Below are 23,291 nucleotides of genomic sequence, written 5' to 3'. Positions count from 1 at the left end.
ATTACGTCCCCGGCGTCCTTGCGTCGCGACTCGGCGTCTCTCAGGAGCATGGCTCTTTGTAGCTCTTATTACAATGCTTCCAGATCTTGGAAAATTTGCGGCATTAGTTTTTCTCAGGGTTTGAGATCTGATAAGTGTCATACTTGTCATAGATGACATGATGTCCGCAAGTCAGTGGAGGAAAGATAACATGATGGCTATGAAAATAGAATGTTTCTCTTTTGTGCATCTGTCATCCACCGTGAGCCTCGCCGTGGAATGATGCACAATAATTTTAAAAACTAAGTTTCTGCTTTACAAAACTAAGTCTTTCTTTGCTAGATCTTAGTGATTCTGTCAGTTTATCAAAAGATTAAACTTTAATAGCAACTTTATTGTTATGATAAAGCTACAAAAAAAACATAATTATACTAAATTGTTAAGTTGTCATTTTCCTTAAGCGTAGAAAATGGCAATAGATCAGACACTACTGTAAACCTCCCATCTTTCGCCTTCGTCTTAGTTGGTTGTTCTTCTGTTACTGTTACTGTTACATGTTTTGTTACTGAATTCCACTTAAAAGCAAAAAAACGTTTTGTTTAGTGTTTTGGGGATTTCAATTTATCCTGCTCTCATTTTGAAAGTATCATAATTTATTATCAACTATCATAATCTCTGAAATTTTACGGAAGAGCAAGAAATCTTTTATTTGATTTTGTATTTCTGAATTATCTTCCTGTGTCAAAGCTATTAGCAAATATTTTCGTTACAAATTTGATGCATTGTTCCACTCGGAGAATAATCGTTTCAATGACTTATTTCCCTAAAATGGGTTTCGTAAAGCAACACAGAATATCTTTTATATTCTGTGCTAACTTCCATCTGCTAGTTCTGCAATCTTTTTTTATTGATGTTTAGTCGTTTAGCACGCTCAGTCATGGCTAATTGGGTCCTTTCCCTACTTCACTTTACACATAATCCATTTCTCCGAGTTTCCGCGCATCGACGTGTGTAATGAGGAAGATACAGGATTCCTGGAGTTTTGAAGTCATGCTCACGCGTTAAATGGTGATTGATAAGAGTAGCCTTTAGCCCCATTTGTCCGGTATACCTTCAAAGCCAAAATATTCGGATTTCTTCTTACTGGACAACATCCGATATGCTGCTTTTTCTTAAATGGGTTAAACGAAGGCGATCTGTCTTTGCCAATGATTTAATCATATTTTAATTTAATTGTATAGCATGAATAAGTAGGAATCTGAACATTTTACACCCTTTTTCTATTTAAAATATATCATTCATGTTTTTATATTTTCTATTTGTGACCCCCCCTAAAATTTTTAGCCCTCCTTCTATGAAATAAGTAGCTGTCCTTTAATCCAAAATCATTTAGTCCTTTCTTGTTTAATTTCTGTAACTGATAGGCCTAATAAACCTTGAAAATATGGATTATTATGCTGGAATTATGTGCATAGATGACAAGATTTTACACAGTATAGAAAATAAAAAGAACGAAAGGGAAAGTTCAGATTCATGCAACTTCCCAGTAAGGCCGTATCCAGGGTGGGGGTTTACCGGGTTTTGAACACCCCCTCCCCCTAATTTTTGTCTGACTCGTAAAAAGGTAAAGAAAATGCATATAAACAAGTTTTGATGCGTTTTTTATTTTTATTTTTAAAATTTAATTTTCGTTTTACAAAAGTTTTGGCCGCCCAAAACCAAACGAATACCCAAGACAGGTACCCCTGGAAGGGCCATCTTCGTGGAGGGCACATTCCAAAGCTCAAAAGTTAATTATAGGAAAAACATGGGAAATTATTGGATGAGATAGTAGAATGTATTGAGATTTGGGAGGTGGTGAAAGAGGACCTAGCTGTTGAGCAATTGTCGTTCAAGATTGCTAGGCTGCGCTAAAAATGGTATTGCTTTTTGAAAGAGAATGAACAAAAAGGGAGACGCTGAGTGGCGTTTCTGACGTCACCATTAAGTGGCGTAGTGGCGTTTCATTTTTTGCGGCTTGGTTTTAAATATATTTTTGGAATTTGGTTTAATTTATTGGATTGTCCTACATCTTTTTTTGTTTGGGGGTGGGGGAGGGGGGTATCATAAAAATCCATTTTCGTTTGGGTCTTTTAATTATTGTTTTTTTTTCTCTTCCTTGTTTTGTTTTGTGTGTGTGTGTGTGTTGAGTATTTGAAATGTTTAAATGCATTATGTTGAAAATACTTTTTTTTTCTTTTTTTTTAGTTTTTATGCTATTTCGTTTTTTACCCTATTTTTTTCCTGGCCACAGAGCCTTATAGGGTGTTCTATATTGAAGTGTTTTTGTCTTAAATTTATTGGTTGATTAAATTGATTGATTGATGGATCATAGGGTAGTCCACACGGAATAAATTGATTGCTTGGTAGTCCCCTGTTTAGTTTTTGATTTTTGAATTTTTTTTTCTCTCTTCTTTTTTTATGTGGATCATTGTATTTTATGATTTTTTTTTCTTGTTTATTTTTTCTGTTTATTTTTTTCTTTTTTTTCTCTTGTGTTGAGTCTCTTAAAGGTGTGAATGTATGATGTTGAAAATGTTTTTGTTTTTTCTGTATTTGTTTCATTTTTGTTTCTCCCCTGTTTTTTTCCTGGCCATAGAGCCTTACGGGGGAGTTTATATTGAGGTATATTTTGTTAAGTTTATTGATTGAATAAATTGATTGATCGATTGACCTACAGACGGAGCTGGGCTGAGAACCATGCATGATATGGTGCTTTTAACTTGAATCCATCTTTAAGAACGAACGTATTTTGATTTTGGACAACTATTTTCCTGACACTCCAAGATACTTTTACACTTTTAATGGAAACGCATAAATATTGAGAAACGTTTAATTAATTTTTTAACTTTTTCTGCATCCCGGTTCACTCCGTTTTCAATTAAAAATATTACAGGAAACTAACCAGTTTCTTGGTTGCCGGAAAACTATCAATTCAAAATCCTATCCGGTTACATACTATTTGCATATTCCCTGATTTGCGAATTGCATGACTTCTTACTCGCTATTTCATCCGTATTAATTATTGGTCTCTTCTGTGGTAGTGGCACTGCTTGTCTATTTCATTTTTTCTCTCATGTTTTTAACGAACTGTGTGGTCGACCATGTTAAGTTAGCCTTCACTAATATATTAAATTAACTTGGTACTGTGATGTGTCTTGTGAGGATTTGCTTTCCCTTTCTAGAACGTAGCTGTGGGTCAGTGCCAGTCAGGTTCTGAACGTTGTTAAAGACAGTTTTTTGTAAGGGACTTTTTCTCTTGTCTCCCTTGACGGAAAATGGTTAACTTATCGAAGATTTTTTTTTAGAATCATGCTAAAGCATTTGAAAATAGACATGTTTCGGTGAAAAAGGTAACAACCTTCAGATAAAGATAGAATGATAAACAAGCCATAATATTTTTGCTTTTTTTGAAGGAGATTATTATTAGCGACTGGTGATTGGCTGCTTAGTCTTCCCGACCAACGTCGGTATTTTGGAAAAAGTTTGGTGTAAATTGATAAAACTTCAGTGAAATCGCCGGACTTCGTGCAATAATTTTATCATCACATTTTTTTCTGAATGAATGAGCCCATTAGAGAGATGGGGGGGGGAATTCCTCCCATGTGAGACACTGAAATTGCGGTTTAAGGACTCGTAAACTTTGTTTTGAGGACTCGTATTTACGACTTTGCTGTATCAGAACACCTATGGAGGAAAGAAGAAATTCAAATAATTTTTTGACAAGAAGTGCACTCAAACCACCTGCTCTAATCCTTTTGAAAATGATTAGCCTTGTACACAAGGGCACATTCAGGATTTTTGTTGTTTTTGGGGGGATTTTTTTTGGGGGGGGGGGTGTACAAAAAACGCATCAAAAATTTGTTTTTGTATATTTTTGTTACGTTTTTACGTGTTGGACAAAAATTTCAGGGGGTTCAAACCCTGCACCCCCTTCCTCCCTGCATACGGCTTTGCTGGATACACATGCGTATCAGTCCCATCTTTGAAGATTGTTGTTGTTAATTATGTTTAGGAATTGGGCTAACCAAATATAGATATAAAGGTATATGTTTCTCGAATTCTTTAACAAATTGCTTTTCATAATGTGTTTTGTTTCGCCGTTTCTGTTTCAAGTCGGAGTGAGGAGAATTTTAGTTTGGTGATTTCCTGCGGGGAAACCAAAACTCCGTAAATGTCTATTTGTAAGCAATCAGGAAAAAATATTTTTGCGCCGATATATTTTATTGATCCTTCGTATGAGAGGGAAAGGGGTATGGCCCCACTTTTGCTCCCATTGACAAAGACCCTATTAAGTATTAAAAAAGAAAAACATATTACAGGTCAATGAGTTTTGCATACATTTTTGCTTTTAGAAGCATACTTGTTACACTTTTAGATGTTGATGCCAAAAAATAAGTATTTAATGTTTTTCTTTTACTTCTGTTTCATACAATCACATTTGTCTGTCATTTCAGCTGCATTAACTCACGATGAGAATCCTACATAAGAAATAATTATCCTTATTTGCCTTAGATTTATACCCATGGGTTTAAAAGCTTATTTATGTACCACGTTTTAGACCTTCTCAAACGCCATGCCTGGTTGGTTATAATCCTCACCAATCCTTAAGATGAACCTTAAGAGGTATAACGGTATTACGGCACACGTCTCGAGTTACACAGAAGATCCATCCTACCTGTCAATAGGAACTGGGGAAACAACTTGAAAAATTCCGAGTCTCGCGACGAGTTCTTTCAGACGACGCATCAGATAAACCTCTTCATTCAATGTATCATCTTTTCAAAAAAAGAACTATGAATAGGTCTGCATTCCTTTGCAACTTGTCACACTATAGGTCGCCCTTTGCTACTGTATACAGGGGGGCGACACTTCAATGCGGGTTTACTCATACACAGTAACCCCCCGATGAGTATGTTTTTCAGGGACAATTGGGGTTAGTATTGTGATCCTTGAGGATGAAGGGTCAATATAGTGAACAATGGCCTGACGACTTTTAAATGATAGTTCAACATGTGGTTATTGTTATATTGTAAATCGAACGCTTCATTCATCCGTAATATAACTACACAGATCAGTTAATCCCAAGGCACGACTAATCTTCGTCGTCTTTATTTGTTGAATGATTGAAAATTATAATAAACGTAATTGAATCCTTTTCAGACACACTTTAGGCTGTAGAAGTCTAATAGGAAATAAAAGATTTGTTCCAAACGGAATTTGGAAAAGTCAAATATCATTTTTTTTTTTTTTGGCAAGGGGGCTGCCTTCTAACAAATAGATATTGTAGGAGAAGAATAACAAGATATTAGAGGATAAATCGGGAACATATGAAACTTCCATGGTGGAGGACACGGGCCCAAACTTGTTTGTTGTTTTTGGTTATTATTTCTGAAGGCTTTTACTTTATTTCCGCTATAATTTTCATTTACTTTGTAGACGTATTATATTTCCATGTTTTTCTTTGTGGGCTTATTAGCGGATTATAAATAAGTATGTTAGCAATTACAAGTTAAAAAAGTACTAGCATACAGATTAAGAATTATAATAAATGCAATCAATTTTTTTCAGATAAATTATGCTATTGTAGTGTAATAGAGTAATATGTACTAACAGAGAGGAAGGATATTATAGATATGATACTAAAAAAAAGTAAATAAAATGTAGGCCTACATGCATAAAGTTGCTATTCCTGAGATGGACACTCCGAGCTTCTTTTAACGATATTTAACAAAAAGTTATAAAAGTTACCGCATTTATATATTTTACAAGAGCCATAAATAACAAGTATATACACTAAAAATTCAAGTAAATGTTATTGAATTTTTTTTCAGGTAAACAATAGGCTACGGCAGTCTAACAGAGTAATGTGTACACAACTAGCAGGAGAGAAAACCATTTTAGATATGATAGACTTAAAGTCAACCATGAAAGAGCAAAAAGTAAAAAAAGAATGTAAAAAAAAGTCAAAAAAGAAAGAGAAAAAAATATGCATAAAATATAAAGTCGCTATTTCTGAGATGGACACTCTGAGTTTTTCGAACGTTATTTAAAAGATGTAAGTAAATCTAGCGCCAGCTGGGCTTTCAGTCAAGTATTTTAAAATTACTTGGGCACTTGTCTAGAATCCAGTAGTTACGCGAGAAAGACCGAGATGCTACATGAAAAACAGATTTTCTCTGGCTTGTGAGGTGTTGCTCATTCCGTGACAAAGATTTAAACTTTAGCTTTTTGGGTTTAGGGGGACTAAAAGGTACCTAGGTTGGGTTAGTTGCGTATTTAATATATACTATGCTTTACCCCCCCCCCCTAATATGCAAATACGTAGCCCAAATTTGTTTCTGAACTATTATATTTTTCATCCTATTTTGTTTTCTTTCACTAGCATTAACGAAACTTCACTTATATAACGTGACTACTGGATTCTAGACAAGTACATTACTTGTTCTGCTATTTGGAGTCGAAGCCGTAAAAGCGGCACCGAGTTTTAAATGGTATAGAAAATCTTAGAGAAAAAATTTGACCTATTTTTTATCTAAAATCAATCATAATACCTGACTTTTAGATAAATTACAACTCTTATCTTTAATGGCAGAAACCAGTGAATTTCTACTGCTTTTGACAGTTGAAGTTCAGCTGCTAGTCGGGAAATATTCCGTGAAATTTAGACTTTGTAAATTGATAAGAGAGAATTTAGATAAAATTTCTACTCGGGTCTAGAGATAGATGACACAAAATACCAATTTGATATTTAAATGCTCCCATTTCGTATGTATACATTTTGTATATCGCTGCATGTTTGAGGCCTAATCCAAACGGAGTTATGGCCTTCAGTGTTTGGAATGGGTATACACTGGTTTTTAAACAGCCTCCATTGGCATCTTCAAGAAAACAAATATTTTCAAACCCTTTATTGAAGCTAAATCCGATAGTTCTGCTATTCAACCAAGCCTTTCAATAAGTCCTCCACCTACTCATATCTTCTTTTTGGAATCATTTTGTACACTTTCTTCGTAATTTTCGACTTATTCGTTCTAGGAGATAAAGGTTTGATTTTAATCGGATGTTGTCATTTAATTTTGGCGTTGGTCTTTAAACCATTCTGATTAGCAACAATGTTACATTGGACATTCTTTAATCGAAGAAAGAAAAGAACGCTAATTAAGCCGGCATTTGCGAAGTATTTCGCCCCCATGGTTTCATCTAAAAGAGTTAGAGTCAGAATGCGCATGATCACAGTACACCCGCAGTTTGCTCAAAATGTCGGCTCCGGTGACTTGCTTACATGCAGTGAGCAAAAAACACAAAATCATCCAACATCATCTACCAACTCGTCTGCAAACAGTGCTCTTCATGCTACTTGTTTCCTTTCTTTATGATCTGGTAATGACTAGCAGCAGAACATAACGAAGAGTTTCTGCCTCATCATCAACAATCTTGCCCTGCCCTAGTTATACACGGCCTATATGTTAAGCCTTTAGATTTATCGGCTAATTTTTATCCGATTTTTTTACAAACCGCCTGTGATTATGTCATGAATATTAAAAAAAGCTGGAGGTATTACAAAAAAGCAGAAGGTGATGCAATTGATGCAAAATACACTTTCACGTCTCATAAAGTGTTTCCGATATAGTGGCACTTTCGGTCACATACCTGGAAGTGAGTAACTCACCTGTTATTTGCCATTTTCAATCCCTCCCCCAAAAAAGAGCTCTAGCCTGTACGCCTGGCTCCTAAGGTCAATAAGTGACTTTGGTTATACTTCAATAATGCTTTAGAACACATAATCTAGTGGTTTTTATTTCCAACTGGAATAACTCCAGTAGCTTTATCATTTTCTGCTGAATCATTTGAAATATAATACTTTACCAATTAATTTAAATCTAGATTGATGGGTTCAGCTATCAGACCCTCAATCAGATTCATAAGACAGGGTCACAGAAACTAACTATTCCTGTTGCTTCGTTTATTTCTGGTAAAGTTGTCTATATGAAGAATTGCCTGGATAATGTATGTTTCTGCTACGATTTGCCAAAGGGCTACTTTAAAGTATGCGCACCAATTTCAGGGTGGTATTTGTAGTCTAACCCCGCTTTTGGGAACGTGTGCTAGAGTCAGTGGCGGATCCAGAGGAGAGGGGTGCCCTCCTAAAGTAGTGTAACTTACTTAATTAACGCAAGATTGTGTTAATTAAACTTGCTCCTAACCCAAGTTTATCGGATCAACCTTTTTTGAGCCCCCCCCCCCAAAAAAAAAATCCTGGATTCGCCCCTGGCTAGAGTCTGTTCTAATCCAAATTAGTGAGCTTCAGTCAACATAGAAAAGGGAAAAACCAGCCACCAACATTTCAAAGAAACATGGATCAAGAGTTCTTTTTTGAAATCTTTCAGTTCTTAAATAGTATCATTTCGGGGTAGAAGGAAAGTGGGTACTAGTGCATTAAACGTACTCTTTTATATACTGTATATGGAATGTCAAACTGGAGATGCTACAAATACCGGGACAAATACCCGGTACTAAAACAGTTGTTAAAGTGGAATTGAGTGAAACGGATGATCTAATATGAATGTTAAAATTACAATTTGGAATTTGCCATTTATGTAAGTCTTATAATTTTGTTCATAAACCATTATAACCGGGTATCTGTCTCTCGTTAGGTTACGTATTTAATATATGCTATGCTTTACCCCCACCCCTCTCCGACCCCCTAGTGTGCAACTATATAGCCCAAATTTATTTCTGAACTATTATATATTCATCATTTTTATTTTAGTCCATTAGCATTAACCAAACTTGACTTCTTTAGCAGTATATAAAAGAGTACGTTTAATACACCAGTACCGGAAAATGTCCTTGGTATTCCAATAATTTCTAATTTAGTTAATTGAATTATTTCTAACGGTTTTGAGAAGTTTTGTCATCTCACCCTGGGAAAAGAAAATAAAAGTTATTATTTTTCTGAAACCTTACGATACACACACCAGCTAGGATTTCTGAAGTAGCAACAAGACACTAAAAACTACGAAACAAAATCCTTTTAAACATATTTTGTAAAATTCAATGAATGAATAAATGTACAGAAGAGATTATTGCAGATATATTTTAAGTTACAACCTTCCACTAACACCGATGACGAATCATTAAATTGTACAAAATAGAGACTATTTTCGATCTCCTTAACAAGGTACACGTCGAGTTGTTTTGCTTATTCGAAATTCATGATCAGATTAGTGTTTTTAAGTCCTAAATTCAAGAATATTGTTTGTCCAAATTTTTCAAAATACCTTTCGGACATTTTTTATCATGGTTTGAAACCAAGGATCCAAATCAGTAGCATAATTTTTTGTACTTGTTGCGCTTCCAGGCTCTTCCCGGGATCCAAAATTTGTCGGCATGCAGCTTTTCATGGCAGACTTTCAAGTGGTGTTAATTTTTTTGGAGCATGTCATTGGTTCCATATGAATACGTATTCGAAATTTCGTTCTGGAGAGGGGCACAACTTCAACGAAAAGATAAAAATGCATGAATTTACCAAACATAAAAAGAAAAGATAGTTTTAATCGTCAAGAACAAAGTGTGGGCCTGAAAACCCCCTTACATACATATCCGGTTGCTTATTCTTTTTTGATTTTTAAAAACCAAGCTTGTCAACTATTCCCTGCCTCAGTTGCTGCAGCCTTTTCCACCTATCCTGATTGATCAAGATTCCTGGTACTCTTGCATTATGCGGGCCTTTCTAAAAAGTCAAGTTTGGTTAATGCTAATGAAATAAAATAGGATGAATATATAATGTTTTAGAAACAAATTTGGGCCATATGTTTGCACATTAGGGGGGGGGGGGGTAAAGCATAATATATAAAATACGTAACCTACCCTAACCTAGGTACCTCCCCCCCTAAACCCCAAAAACCACAGTTTAATATCGTATACGCAATGAAAACCACGCTATCATTGTCTAGTCAATAGCGGTAAACATGTCAAAACCGGGTTTTATCATTGCCTACTCTATAACGGTAAACATGTCAAAAACGGGTTTCATCATTACCTATTCTATAGTAGTTAACCCGAGAGGCCCGCATAATGCAAGAGTACCAGATTCCTCAAAAGCGGATCCCCAGAACCTTAAATTCCGTTTTATTGAAATTTATTCAAATAAAATTTATTGGTTTAAATTTTGCAGAAGTTCTCGAAGACAAGTATTTATTTTAAGGTTTTATAAGGATTAAAGGTTGAACAACAGTGGTCTAGATTTTGCTCTAAATATGAAAACATTTAACTAAAGTAATTCCAAGGTTTTCAACGAGAAATTGTCTCTGATAACATTACTTAAGTTGAAATTTCAACTCTAATTGATTCATCCTGGAAATCTCAGCTGACGTTAAAGAAGGAAACATTAAATAATGTCTACTCACCAATGGTGATAGATTATCAATATATATTATATTTTTTCGTGGGCTTTTATTTTAGTGTAGGCCTACCCATGTTGTGGTACCCTCTAACGCTCCTCCTGCCAAGTATTTTTTTGTTTTTTTATTAAAAGAGTTAATTTTCGTTATTATTATGATTATGACGTGATGTATTATAAGACATTTGAAAATGGCAGGAACTGGCTAAACTACTTTTAAGAAAGCATCTGTGAAAAAAAATCATTTATATTTATGTAGATCTTAGTGTTATTTATGTAGATTCAGTTTAGTCACTGAATAGCGGAAAGAAAAAATAATCCATATTCTTTTGTAATATGGGGGAATATATTTGTTAATCCCCTCCCCCCCCCTCGATAGTAAGACCTATAAGATGGTAATTATTTAGATGAACATTTAAGTTTTCAAGCACATAGCACAAACATGGGCGCCCATAAGCTGAATTTTAGAGGGGGGCTTACCTGGTCTAATCGGCACTTCCAATGTTGAATGATAGAAATATCAAAACAAACATACAAAAATATAAGGCACCAACATTCAGCCAGGGGGGGAGGCTCGAACCCCCCTCTCCCCCCCCCATATGGGCGCTCATGAGTACATACATAAATACATTTTCCTATACCCTCCCGCAAAGCACCACGGAATGGAATGGAGAGAAAAGTATTTTTAAGTATTTTTGCAAGCAAAAAACAAGATATTAGACGTTATGGCAAATCCAAATACAAATTTGAGGTACTTGTCTGTTAAACGAAACATACTCAAGAATTACGCTCTGCAAGACAAAAACCGGTTTGCCTAATGGTTACTCCTAATGAAATATACCGAAATAGGTACAAACAAGTACCAAATTTGATAAAACCTATCGTTCCAGTGCCCTCATTTCAGGGGTATGGACTTGAACCTCATCTGAGAAAGATCAGATAGTACCTTATACATTTTTCCTTAGCAGCACCGTAGCCGCCAAGCGGATTTTACTCTTAATGTGGGCTAAAAGCATGAAACGGAAAAATATGAGGAAATAGCTTGACAGAACGGATCGACATTTGGCTAAGAGCCTCGTACAAAGCCATATTCGAAGGCTTTGATACCTGTTTTATCACTTCCACAATTTTCTGGATCTCTTTCTCTATACCCCTTGATCAACAAGGAAATTATGGGAACTCCTTGACAGAAGCTCTCAAAGGACCACTTGAATTCATCCTATTTTTCGATGCAAACAATAACAGTTGAGTTTATGGTCCCACAGTTATTTTCCTAGATTAATTGAAACTTGATACTGTGACAAGCAGTTATACTTTGAATGCGACAAGGGTTTCCCAGTCTTAAGAACGTGACTGAATAACAACCTAAGATCCTCGTCTTTATTTGAGCACGTACAATTGCAATAATAATTTGGCAGTGTTATTAAAGAGTTCGTGGTAAAGAACTGTAAGTAAGGAGTGACTCGGCCCAATAGTAACCGAAAATCTAAAAAAAGAATTTGATAATAATTGTCTCATCAAACAATTAGCTTTTTAAGCTGATTCCAAATATATAAAATTCTTTAATTTCAATATTAAAAATCAAAAGCTATCAGCCTGAGAAAATTTGCCTGATCTTGGAAGAAGGAGAAAAAACCTACAGAAATTCAAACGATCTTAATAAAATCACACCATTAAATTCAGCATATCAGAAAACCCAACTGTAAAGGTTTCAAGCTCCTTTCTACTGAAATGTGCAACTTTGATTTTATATCAGAAGAGAGATCACGAATTCATGGTTTTTTTTTTTTTTTTTTTTTTTTTTTTTTTTTTCACTAGGGGTGATCGTATCGAACCGATAGTCCTAGAATGTCGGAAAAGCGTTTATTAGAACGGAAATTTTAACTTCTAGTGTCTTTTTTAGTTGACCAAAAAGACTTGAGGGTAGGTAGCCCCCCTCCCAAGCCCCATTTCCCCAATGACATCCGATCACTATTTTTGAATAGCCACTTGATTCAGCATAGTTGAAAATTCCAACAACTATGCCTTCGGGGATGACATAGTCCCACACTATCTCTGGGGAAAGGACCTTAAGCTATTCCCTTTTGCCCATTATTTACATATGGCATTTGTTATTGGGAAATGTATGGACAATTTTTCGCGGGGAATCTTCTCCGGTGGGGAGTATTTTCACTGGGAGAATTTTCTGTAGGGAGGAACAGTTCTGGGGAAATTTTAGTCGCGGGGAGGGGGGGTGTCTTAGCATGGTTTGAAAAATGGTTGGAAATTCAATTAATTTTTTTTCAAGTGAAAGTAAGGAGCAACATTAAAAGTTAAAACGAACAGAGATTATTCCGTCTATGAGAGGAACTACCCCTTCCTTATCCCTCAGTCTTTACGTTAAATTTTTATTTTTCGTCCCTTATCTTTAAAAGCGACTCATGAAGCACAAGGGCCGATGAACTTGAATGACAAGTATTTTTAAAGAACTTTAAGACTTTAGCATACACAGCGAGGGCTGAGGAAGGTACAATCCCCCTTAAATATGTGGAATAATTTCTGTTTGTTTTAACTTTTGAAGTTGCTCCTTACTTTCAGTTGAAATTTTTAGTTTAACAAGGCTCAAGGATTTCACTCTTTCGCTTCTGTTACCTCTATGATTTTTTTTTTTTTTTTTTTTTTTTCACAAACAGAAATTGAAATTTTAAAGTATATGTAATTCAATTACCAAATCTTTTATATTTATTTTTAGTTAGTTGATTTGGTTTGTAAAATGCTTAATTAACAAATTTTCTTTATTTCATGATACTCTTTCAATTCGCGAGTTTTCTTCAAAATATTCGAATGTATGTGAAATATTCGTTGAAGCAATTTTGTAATTTAGGCTAAGTTCCCCACCTAGCTTTCATAAGGTTTCAGATTAATCATATAGTTAGGCTGAGTAAGCTATATAAGGCTATCAAGGGCTCCGGTTTTGATCTGGGTCACTTTAACTATCGCTTGTGGGATTTGCGCAGGCACGTGAGCCTCTGAAATACGATTTTATTTGTGCGGGGATCGGGAACATGGAGCGTAACATTTTCTGTGGGGAGTTATAGAAAATATATTTTTGCCATATGTTTCGTAATTTTCAGAACCTTAGCGATATAAGGCCCCACTACCCTCTTCACTGCAAAATTTGTGTCTTTCGTGGGGCTACTGATATTACTAACCTACTCTCGTTTTTAAACGTTGGTCTATTCACATTTTAAACTCAGCAAACCTTTTCGTTTCTTTTGAAGTATGTTTATAGCAAACACACCTTATTAACCTGACATTGTTTTGAACATTTTTCAAAAGCCAACATTCTAGGCATAACTCACGCTGAGAAAATAGTGTTTACAATTAATGACCACGGGTGCGAACGATGCCATTTCTTAAGCGTTAACGAGCCTGCATTGCCATTGACGGGTTATGAACAAAAGAGTGAAAAAAATTTACGGCGACCCTATGGCCGTTTCGCCCCCAAATATACAAGCATACATCCTCTAAGGGCATGATTTTATTACATTTTGATCTTGTTTATAGCCTTGTCAATTCATATTAGACACATTCTTAACTAGATATACCTTCGTGAATGGACCACCAATATTTTGCTCATTGTGTTATTACTACCGAGGTTGGATTGACAAATCATCCGTAAAACGGATCAATTCAAGGCTTGGGGAAATCAATAGAGTTAAAGATACAGGATGACTAATTGAGTTTCATGGATTTTTGGTTCTTTTAACTGTTGTAGTCATGCCGTATAACAATCATTGTTTTTAAACGGTGTAAAATACTTGCAATATCATTCAGTTGCGGTTTTATTTAATTATGATTTTTATTATTAATACTTCGTCCTTTGTCTATGGATAGCTGTAGTCAGCTAATCGGCCACACGTGTAGTAAGCTTATTGGGCTCTTTTATGTTAAACGCACTCTTTTATGTATGTCAAACTGGAGACGCGACAGAAAACCCGTTTTGTATGGGTTAATTCAATACACTGCAATACAGTAATGAATGCTTAGCGTGGTTTTCAATGCGTTGGTGATATTTAAACTGTTGTTTTTTGGGGTTTAGTGGGAGAAAAGGGTTCCTAGGTTAGGTTACGTAATAATATATGCTATGCTTTACCCCTCCCCCCCCCACCCCCCTAATGTGCAAATATACAGCCCAAATTTGTTTCTAAACTATTCTATATTTATTTTATTTTATTTCATTAGCATTAACCAAACTAGCACTATATAAAAGAGTGCATTTAACATAAAAGTACCGCTTATTGCTATTAATTTGTGTATTGTTTTTGTTGTTTTTTTGCGTTCAATAAGCGTTTGCAACTTTTATTTCCAGAAAAATGATTTTAGACCAAGAGTTCGGTTTTTTGTTGGAATTTCATTTTTCGATTTAAATTCTCTTTCTTCTTGAAGCGGTTGAGGGCTTTTGAAAAACGTAATGTCTTACCTCAAGGTACTCAACGTGCCTTATTGATGTATAGCATATCATTATGGTGAAAATCGATTTTTGTGGTGAAATGATGATGATTGAATTTTTGTTGAAATTTCATTTTTCAGTTTAAATTCTCTTTCTTCTTGAAGCGGTTGACGGCATTTGGAAAACATAATGTCTCACCTCAAGGTGTCCAACGAGTCTTATTGTTGTATAGCCTATCATTATTAACAACCGATTTTTTTTATGATTTATCTGGTGATTTTCCTAAATGGTGGAAAAATACTTGCAATATCATTCAATTGCTGTTGTTTTTAATGCTTCTTCCTTTGTCCAGGAAAAGATGTAGTCATCTAATCGGTCACACGCTTAGTAAGCTTATCGCAGTTGATTATTATTATTTTTTTTGTTCAATAATCATCTGCAATTATTGAATTACTTTCAATATAGTGCTTATTGAAACCTGTGAATTTAATTATTTTTTATTCTGCGTTCAGTGCTCAATAAGCAGCCATTCGTTGTTTTTTTTTTCTAAGTAGACAATTCTTGGTGTATTTAACTGTCGGGATAAATATAAAATCCTCCTGTTCAAACCTTCTTTAAAAGCGACTGTAGAGTTGCAACATTTTCATTTCAATTCTAATGTTTTTTCTATTTCAACTACATCTTTTGGTATAATACCAAAACATAGTCGTATAGACTTTGACCAGTAGAGTTTGACTGTTTCTTTCAATTTTCAAATTCCTCGCGTAGAATTAATTTTGCTGTCCAAATGGCGTGTAATATAGCATAATAGTTGCGATTATTCAATAAGTATTGAATTATAATAAGCTATATTGAAAACGGGGTAGGACTGACAATCTTGTCTGGGGGGGAGGCTTGAGTGTGGTTGGCAGCACCACAGATCAGCAACATGTTGTTTTTCCAAAAGGGTTATTTTCAGTCCTGCTGAGGATGGGTAAGGTCATTTGGCCATTCCTTGCCTTACAATTATGAACCAATGTTAGTTTCTGGGGCTGTTTGGCTTCGCCGGGCTAACCATCAGGCAGTGTCTTTCTACGATCCAACCAAAAACTAGAACTAGGTAAACGACTAGCGACATATTGAACATTTGTGACTGTGACACCACACGTTGTGTTATGTAAGAGAAGATACTGAATGACTAGGATATTAAGTATGGGGGGGGGGTCTCCATCAAAGCTTGTCACAAACCAAGGCTTTAATGGACTTTTTTACGTTTATTTTTTTATTTGTATTGCCCAGAGAGGGCAGCTACCCACTCTTCGCTCCTTATTACGCCCAGAAGACACCCTAGACGGTCAATCGAAATCGATCAAAAGCTTCCGTCAATCAATTGATTAAAGCATGATTGACCGTCTGTTGAGTCATTCAAACTTTCTATCAATCACCATTAACGCTTGACTCAAGCGTCGAACAGGTTCCTAGACGGTCAATCATGCTTTAATCAATTGATTGACGGGAGCTTTTGATCAAAATGAATCACCGTCTAGGGTGTCCTTAAAATGCAAGTATTTGATATACATACACTGTTTTGTGTTGATTGAATTATATTGTATTTCAAACGGAAAAGTACATAAACCTGAACCCCACCCTCTCGGAGTACTTAGTATAAAAGTACAGACATAAAGAATTCATAAAAATGTCACTTTCTTGCTGAAAAAATTCCAACGTGTACGGTGAACACCCTTCAATTGGAAATTGTTTACCACGGAAAATTTCGTGAATGCGCGTTAACTTACCTAACGCTATCAATGACAAAAGCCCAAAAAAATCGTTTAAAATTGAGTTTATGTTATCAGCTCAGGCTATTCAACCAGTAAAAGAACAATCGACTGCAGCTTAACTCATGAAAATACTTTTTTCTCAAATCATTGCCACTAATTTCAGAGTCAACCTTTGCATGAAAGAAGATCCCTATTTTTACGTAGGGATTGGTCACTATTTGCGAGGCTAAATGTGTAATATTTCTTCAGGTGAACCGACCGTTGACAATGAAAAAAGAAGGTATTCAGACACGAAACCGCAAACTATCATCAAAGTCAAAGAAGAAAAAAGGCTGTTTAGGATTACCAGAAATGCTCGGCTCATTTGACAAAGGGTTTGCAACATTTGGTGCCCCTGGTGGGGCTAGCGCAAGCTCTTATTATATGTATAATCAATCAATGCATGGCGGAGGTCATCCTGGAACAGGGTTTATGGGAACTGGCGCAGCTGGAATGCATCATATGTCTGGTATTGGAGGTCTCAGTATAGGTGCCTCCTCCTCCTTTGGGCTTGGCGGAGGTTTTGGTCTAACTGCTACCTCTGGCTCAATGGTGAGTATTATTTTGGTAGTAGAGCATAACATTTGTTAAAGGAAGATTGTTGAAAGTTACACGTCTGCTATGCCTTATTAGTAACTACGTCATTTTATGTAGTGGCTATATTTCTAGCCAAAAAGTTGCACTTACTTTTTTTTCGACTAAAACTTAGTTTTTGCTTGTAACGACTTTTTCTTTTGTTTTGGCCTACCGCTTTCTTTTTCTTGTAATTTTCTCTTTCTTCTTTGGGCTTGGTGGAGGTTTCTTTCTTAGTGGCGAGTAAAATTTTGGTAGCCATTCATAAAATTTATCTACAAAGCCGTATCCAGGGGGGGGGGTTACCCGGTTTGACCCCCCCCCCGAAATTTTTGATATAGTCGAAAATTAGTCTAAAAAATACCTGTAAAGACAAAACCTTACCAGAAAAAAGATGCTATAAAACAAATCGGGGAAAATTTGGGTAACCCCCCCCCCGAACAAAAATCCTGGATACCTGCTTGTTTAGCTAAACAGTTCTACAATCTATCTTGTAGTTAGATTTTACATTTTGCCTAATTAGTTGTTTATTAGTATTTCTATTCAAAATTTTTGTAACCAATGGCCAAAATTTTGCTTGTGGCAAGTTTTATTGTTGTAACTGTAAGCTTTTTTTGTTGTCATTATGACTATTTTTTTTAAAAACGATGCTCGCATCTTTGAAAGGGTAAATTTTCTTTGACCATTGTATTAAAATAAAGCGAGCCCTTTTAGCCGGGTGGTTAACGGGCTAGGCTTGAAACCCGGTTCAAGCCTTCAAGGTTCAAGGTTGAAACCCGGTTGACAGCGGTTCAAGTCCTGGTTTCACTGGTTATTTGGTTTGGAACAGGGGTCAATTGTGTAATTCTCTAAGCTCAGCCAGAGTCGACTTCTAAATAAATACCTCGAGAAATCTGGGGGAAAACACAGGAAGCGTCATATGATATGCCCCCAACCATTCATTCCACTCTCGGCCGAAGGCAAAAAAAAATCTGGTGATCAGCACCTGCGCTACGCAGACCACTGATCAGGGTGCAAAAAAGTTTTTTGTATTGTATAAAAGCCATAAATTAAATTGTAGGATAACTTTAAGTCAGGATCAGTTATAGCCCGAAACCAGGTTGTGACAAAAAAAAAACAAAAAAAAAAAAAAAACAAACAAACAACAGCCATAGCTTCACCAACATTCTTAGAGTTCATAAAAATTGAAAAAGGAAACATATCATATCGATGTATAACAATTTTTATGATCATAAATTTAGAGTTCAAAAGCATGCATTTGATAAATATTAATTGCATCTAGCCAGGCCTTTTTGGATAAGTTTTTTTAGGAGGACGAATTTTAAAACACAAAAAGAAACAACAAAAAACAGGCAAATTATTGTCTGCACGCAGATCAGGGCAGAGGGGGCAAAAGATGAAAAACACTGAATCATAAGAATAATGCTAGAAACTGTGGACAGGGTGAAAATATGTTAGGGTTTTTGGGGGCTCATTGAGGGCCAATGATCCCTCCTCCTTCTGTGTTAAAGAAATTGACCCGGTGGCACTTCTCTGAGGAAATCCCGATACCCATTCCACCCCACCCCTGTCGATGATTAAACTTTGGTGGATTAAAAGAGAAAGAAAATCTTATAAGCTCATGAGATCCTCAGGGACTAAACTGAGCGGCCCTTTCTTAGCGCATAAACACACCTTGCACAACAGTTTACAAAGATAATTACTTAGATGCATGAGTAACCTGATGTCAATAACAGCCAGGTGACAAGCTGTTAAGCTAGAGTAGTTTGAACTCAAGAGACCAAATAAAGGATCAAACAGATGCCACGTGCAATTTGCTTGCTCTCATAGTTTGAAGCATGTCTAACGACTGAGTTCAAATGTTTGTGGCGTAAGGTATTACTAGGCAGATTTAAGGACTATTCAAGATGTCGCTCAGACAATAATGAGTGCAACCAGTGATTATTGTCTCTTACCCAGAGGCAGCTTTTGGAGCTACTCGTTAGTTACGTCAATCAAAGATAAGTCTTATTCGCGTAAATAAAGAGGATCAAGTATAATGATGTTGAAGTAGAATTACCCAGCGAAATATTTAATTATAGGAAGCCATGACTTGGATGTCCAATTTTGAGGTCTTGAAAAATATAATTTGATATAAAAGTGAATAATCCTAAATAAGAGGCAGAAACGAGTATGAAGATTTATTAAGGGACATAAAGGTCCACTAAAGGCATTTTGAGTCTCTGTAGAATGGGAAACTATAATTAGTGAAATTGTTTTTCATCAAACTGTGAAGTTTCTGCTCAGTGATTCCCTGGAAATTCCTACTAAAACATCTTTTATGGAGACTATAGCCCAGTGGTTCTCCGACTTATTTAGACACTGTTTTTACCCACAAAACATTTTAGGCACCCCTTCTCAGTTACCGTTACTAGGTAAACTATAGCTAAAACATAAATAAAATTGCCAGTTCTAGAGTTAAAGGGTTTAATTATTTTTTTTGTTGGCCGGCCGTGTACCCCCTAAAAAATGCGTAGATAACAATTTTAGTTTCTTTATTATGTGTTTAATATCGCATTTTATCAACTAATGCTCTTTGTATCTGGTTTGAAATCATACACTCTTTTTTTTTGTTATCGCATTATATTGGTGAATAGGTCACTTTCAAAATAGCGCTCCCATGGAGGGGGCCTTTTGTTATAAATGCGGCACCAAGTAAGGATTTATCACGATTATACCCGAAACTTATTTATTCAGACTTTAAAAAGTATGAATGGCTTTACTTGCTTCATTCACGAAATTGCAAAGTTGTTTCTCTTATTGTTTTCCTGTAGAAACTATTTTTTCGTTGTTGAAAATAGCATAATTTTGTCGAGTGTATTGAAACTTAATAAATGCTTTTTTTTTCAGCAACCATCTTGGAGAACAGATTACGGCAGCTAGTCCCTCATAACCTGTACCTGATCAGACAATTGTGTGATATATAAAAGAATAGATGGGCTTAGATGGACCTTGGGCTTAAAATAGATGGCATGAAGGTATTTGAGCCCATTGGATTCTTGCCATTTTCGTTAGAGTTCCCGTGGCAGTGTACTATGAATGGAATGACTCTGTACTTATGTTTGAGTGATTTTAGCTGTTAGTGTAAACAGATAGGCGGCCTTCTTTAATATTTTTTTTAGGTTTGGAATCTCTTTTAGATCCAGCAACACCAATGCCAAATTCGTTGACCAAATTTTGCTTTCTTGTTTTATTTGTATATTTTTCGACAGAAAAGTATTTTTGTTGAATTAGAAAAATATGAGATATTATTCTAAATACGGAGTGTACTATTAGAGTTTTCCATGCAGAAATACTGCCGTGCTAAGATTAAAACATGCATTTCGAATTTTTTTTCTCATCTTCAAAAGGCGTACTTTACTTTAAAATAATTTAAATCTTCTGGCTATAAGGTACATCAAGACAAATTTATGCAGCATACAATGCAAATCAAAAGCTTTTTTATAATTACTGAGTTCATTTAGACCAATAGTATGTCATACGAAAGACGAGAAAGGTTAAAAGAGAAGCAACAAATCCAAACAAACTAAAATCCTTCAATCAAAATTAGAAACAGGTTTAGAAAAAAACGAAGCATAACAGTAAAAGGAGAGTCAATTTTACTAGGACACCAATTATGATTTTATTAGAACGATTATCGACAAAATTAAAGCTTCTCGAAACACATTTTACCACCGTAGGAATTTACCAAAGAGTCAGTCTAAATAATAATACTAATAAATACTCCACTTCAATAAAACCCCAAAATAATAACAAAAATACCAAATATTGTACTAAATGGGTATAGATGATGTTATTCAGAATGTATAATCTACAAAATCCAGGAATATTGAGATAAGTCTTTTTTAAGCTTAGTACTGCAGAATGTGTCTATTTTTTTGTTTTACGAATATTGACTAGTCAAACAAAAGCATGAAATAATTGAGATTTTGATGCAAGCTACTTGTAAACATTAATGGTAATCTTCTTTGAAGATATGTCTAAAACTGAATATAGGCACTGCATAACAGATTTAATTTTGTTGATGTCTTAAAAAACATTAATGGTACTGGTTCTTGTGAAGCTAAGAGTAAGCCAGATTTTCCTTTTGCAATAGAATATAAGCACTTTATACACTTGATGAATTTGTACCATCTGAAATTCTTTATCCTAACTTTGTTTAAATATTTTCTGTCATTTAGTCAAAATGTATTATTATAATTGTATAAACTGTATATTACAAATTTTAGGGAGTATATTATGGTTTATTGTTAATTGCTGTCAGATTCACTCGTAAGTTGTTCTTATTCAGCGAATTTTTGTTCTATTGTTTGAATTCGATGTTGTATGCAGTTATATTAAATTAAAATAGTGTTTATTCAAGAATATTCACTTTCTTGTTTCTCTATTTTTTACTAGGATCTTGACCTGAATAGAGAGCAGGCTAAAAAAATGGGTAAAGAGTAATTGCAGCATGATAGGAAAGGATACGATGCACTCGGTGTGTGAAAAAGTTTTTTTGTGTGTGGAACACATAACTCATTATAGTTTTATTATAGTTATTGCAAATTGTGTGGACCGATTAGGTTACCTAGAAAATAAAGGCAGGCTAAAAATGAAAACTGCGACACTGCGGCCTTTTTCTGCTTTATTGGAAGCTGCGTATGTGGCACAAAAATACGCTATTGCAATTCCAGTCACCGTGGTCACTGGTGCGCTTTGGTCTTTTTAAGCAGATAGGGTTCAACCCAAAGAGTAATGGCCATTTAAAAGAGCAGAAACTGCCACTAGGGGCGTCAAAAAAAAGAAAAAAGCTATATAATTTCTGGCGTTACTTGGTATTTCTAAACGCTTTTTTATTGTGTGTTTTTTTTAGAGAATGAGATCAGACACTTATTATTACACTAATTTTGTCTTTTACACTAATTGCACTAATATGGCCTTATTGTTACAGTGAAAAGATGCCAAGAAACAACAAACACTAGATGGTGTCGTTTAATTTTCATCGATACTAGTGCCAATTTCCAATATTGTAAGTTACCCACACTCTTTGGGTCAGGCTGAATGTCACTCGTTTGCAGATCAGCCTGGACCTAGGAGGTGGTTTCGTATGGATTGTTACAATTTTTTTCGGGATACTGGTTCCGAGATCATATATGCTTCTCATTTTTTCATTGGTAAAATAAAAATCTAGAATATTGACAAAATATTAAAATAGTGAGCATAATAATAATATTATTGTAAAATAATGGAATATTAAAATCTATAAAATCCCAAAACTATAAAATACTACTACTTAACATGCCTGTGGCTGTGGTGGTCTAAGTGATTTTACTCAATTTTACTTTCGCACAGGGAGGCGACACTATACTTTGCTATGCTATTATTTTTGAAGACTTACAAGCACTGTCTATTGGTCTGATGAAGCTAAAATTTTCAAAATCCAAATATTCAAATTTGTTGAAACGTTCATGTTCAAGGCTTGCACGCGCGTCTTTAAGAAGGTGGCAAAACAATAAATATCTTTATCGAAAGATAATTTCAATTCTAGTTGATTCAAGCTTTTATATTGTTCTACTTTCTTCTTTCGTAACTTATTGTCTTTATAGTCTTGAGCTGGGTAAAATAAGGCAAACAATGCGGCATTATACTTTACAGTCTCCTGGCAGTGCTGATCCATTTCATGACCCTTCAGCTAGGCAGTGCAATGGGGGGCTGGGGTCAGCCATTGAGTGCTTTCGCCCACCCTTCTCGTTCACCTTCCCCATATTTATCCAGGTGCCCATTTAGAGCTGGGTTGACTCTGGCTAAGCTCACGGTGTCACGCCACTAACCCCCATTCTGAACCAAATAACGCACCACACCAGGGCTCGTGCCCCTGTCCTCACCGACAAAAGATTTCAATTTAGCTAGCTAACCGCTTGGCTAGGACGGCTCAAATTGTGTTAATAGGGTATTGTGAGACTACGCGGTTACTGAGCTTGAATTGGAGATAACAGCATCAGGTACTTCACAATGGAGTAATCTATGGACGGTATAGATGTGC

At 35.5% G+C, this 23,291-nt stretch overlaps 1 protein-coding gene across 3 annotated transcripts in view; it reads left to right on the top strand.

The window, feature by feature from the left end:
* LOC148943552 (GATA-binding factor C-like) overlaps positions 1–21,625 on the top strand; it is a 61,797-nt gene extending 40,172 nt beyond the window's left edge. For all 3 annotated transcript variants that reach the window (XM_089101504.1, XM_089101502.1, XM_089101503.1), the window contains exons 5-6: positions 16,865–17,206; positions 20,117–21,625. In XM_089101504.1, coding sequence (XP_088957630.1) covers positions 16,865–17,206; positions 20,117–20,149 — 375 coding nt within the window. In that variant the 3' untranslated portion in view covers positions 20,150–21,625. The remainder of the gene's footprint in view (positions 1–16,864; positions 17,207–20,116) is intronic.
* The last annotated feature ends 1,666 nt before the right edge of the window (positions 21,626–23,291 follow it).

Source organism: Artemia sp. Qi Xiang Cuo, chromosome 15 (assembly GCF_049724085.1).
Source record: "Artemia sp. Qi Xiang Cuo chromosome 15, ASM4972408v1, whole genome shotgun sequence".
Classification (NCBI taxonomy): Eukaryota; Metazoa; Arthropoda; class Branchiopoda; order Anostraca; family Artemiidae; genus Artemia; species Artemia sp. Qi Xiang Cuo.
Note: the sequence above shows the minus strand (reverse complement) of the source record. Positions and strands in the feature narration are given on the sequence as shown.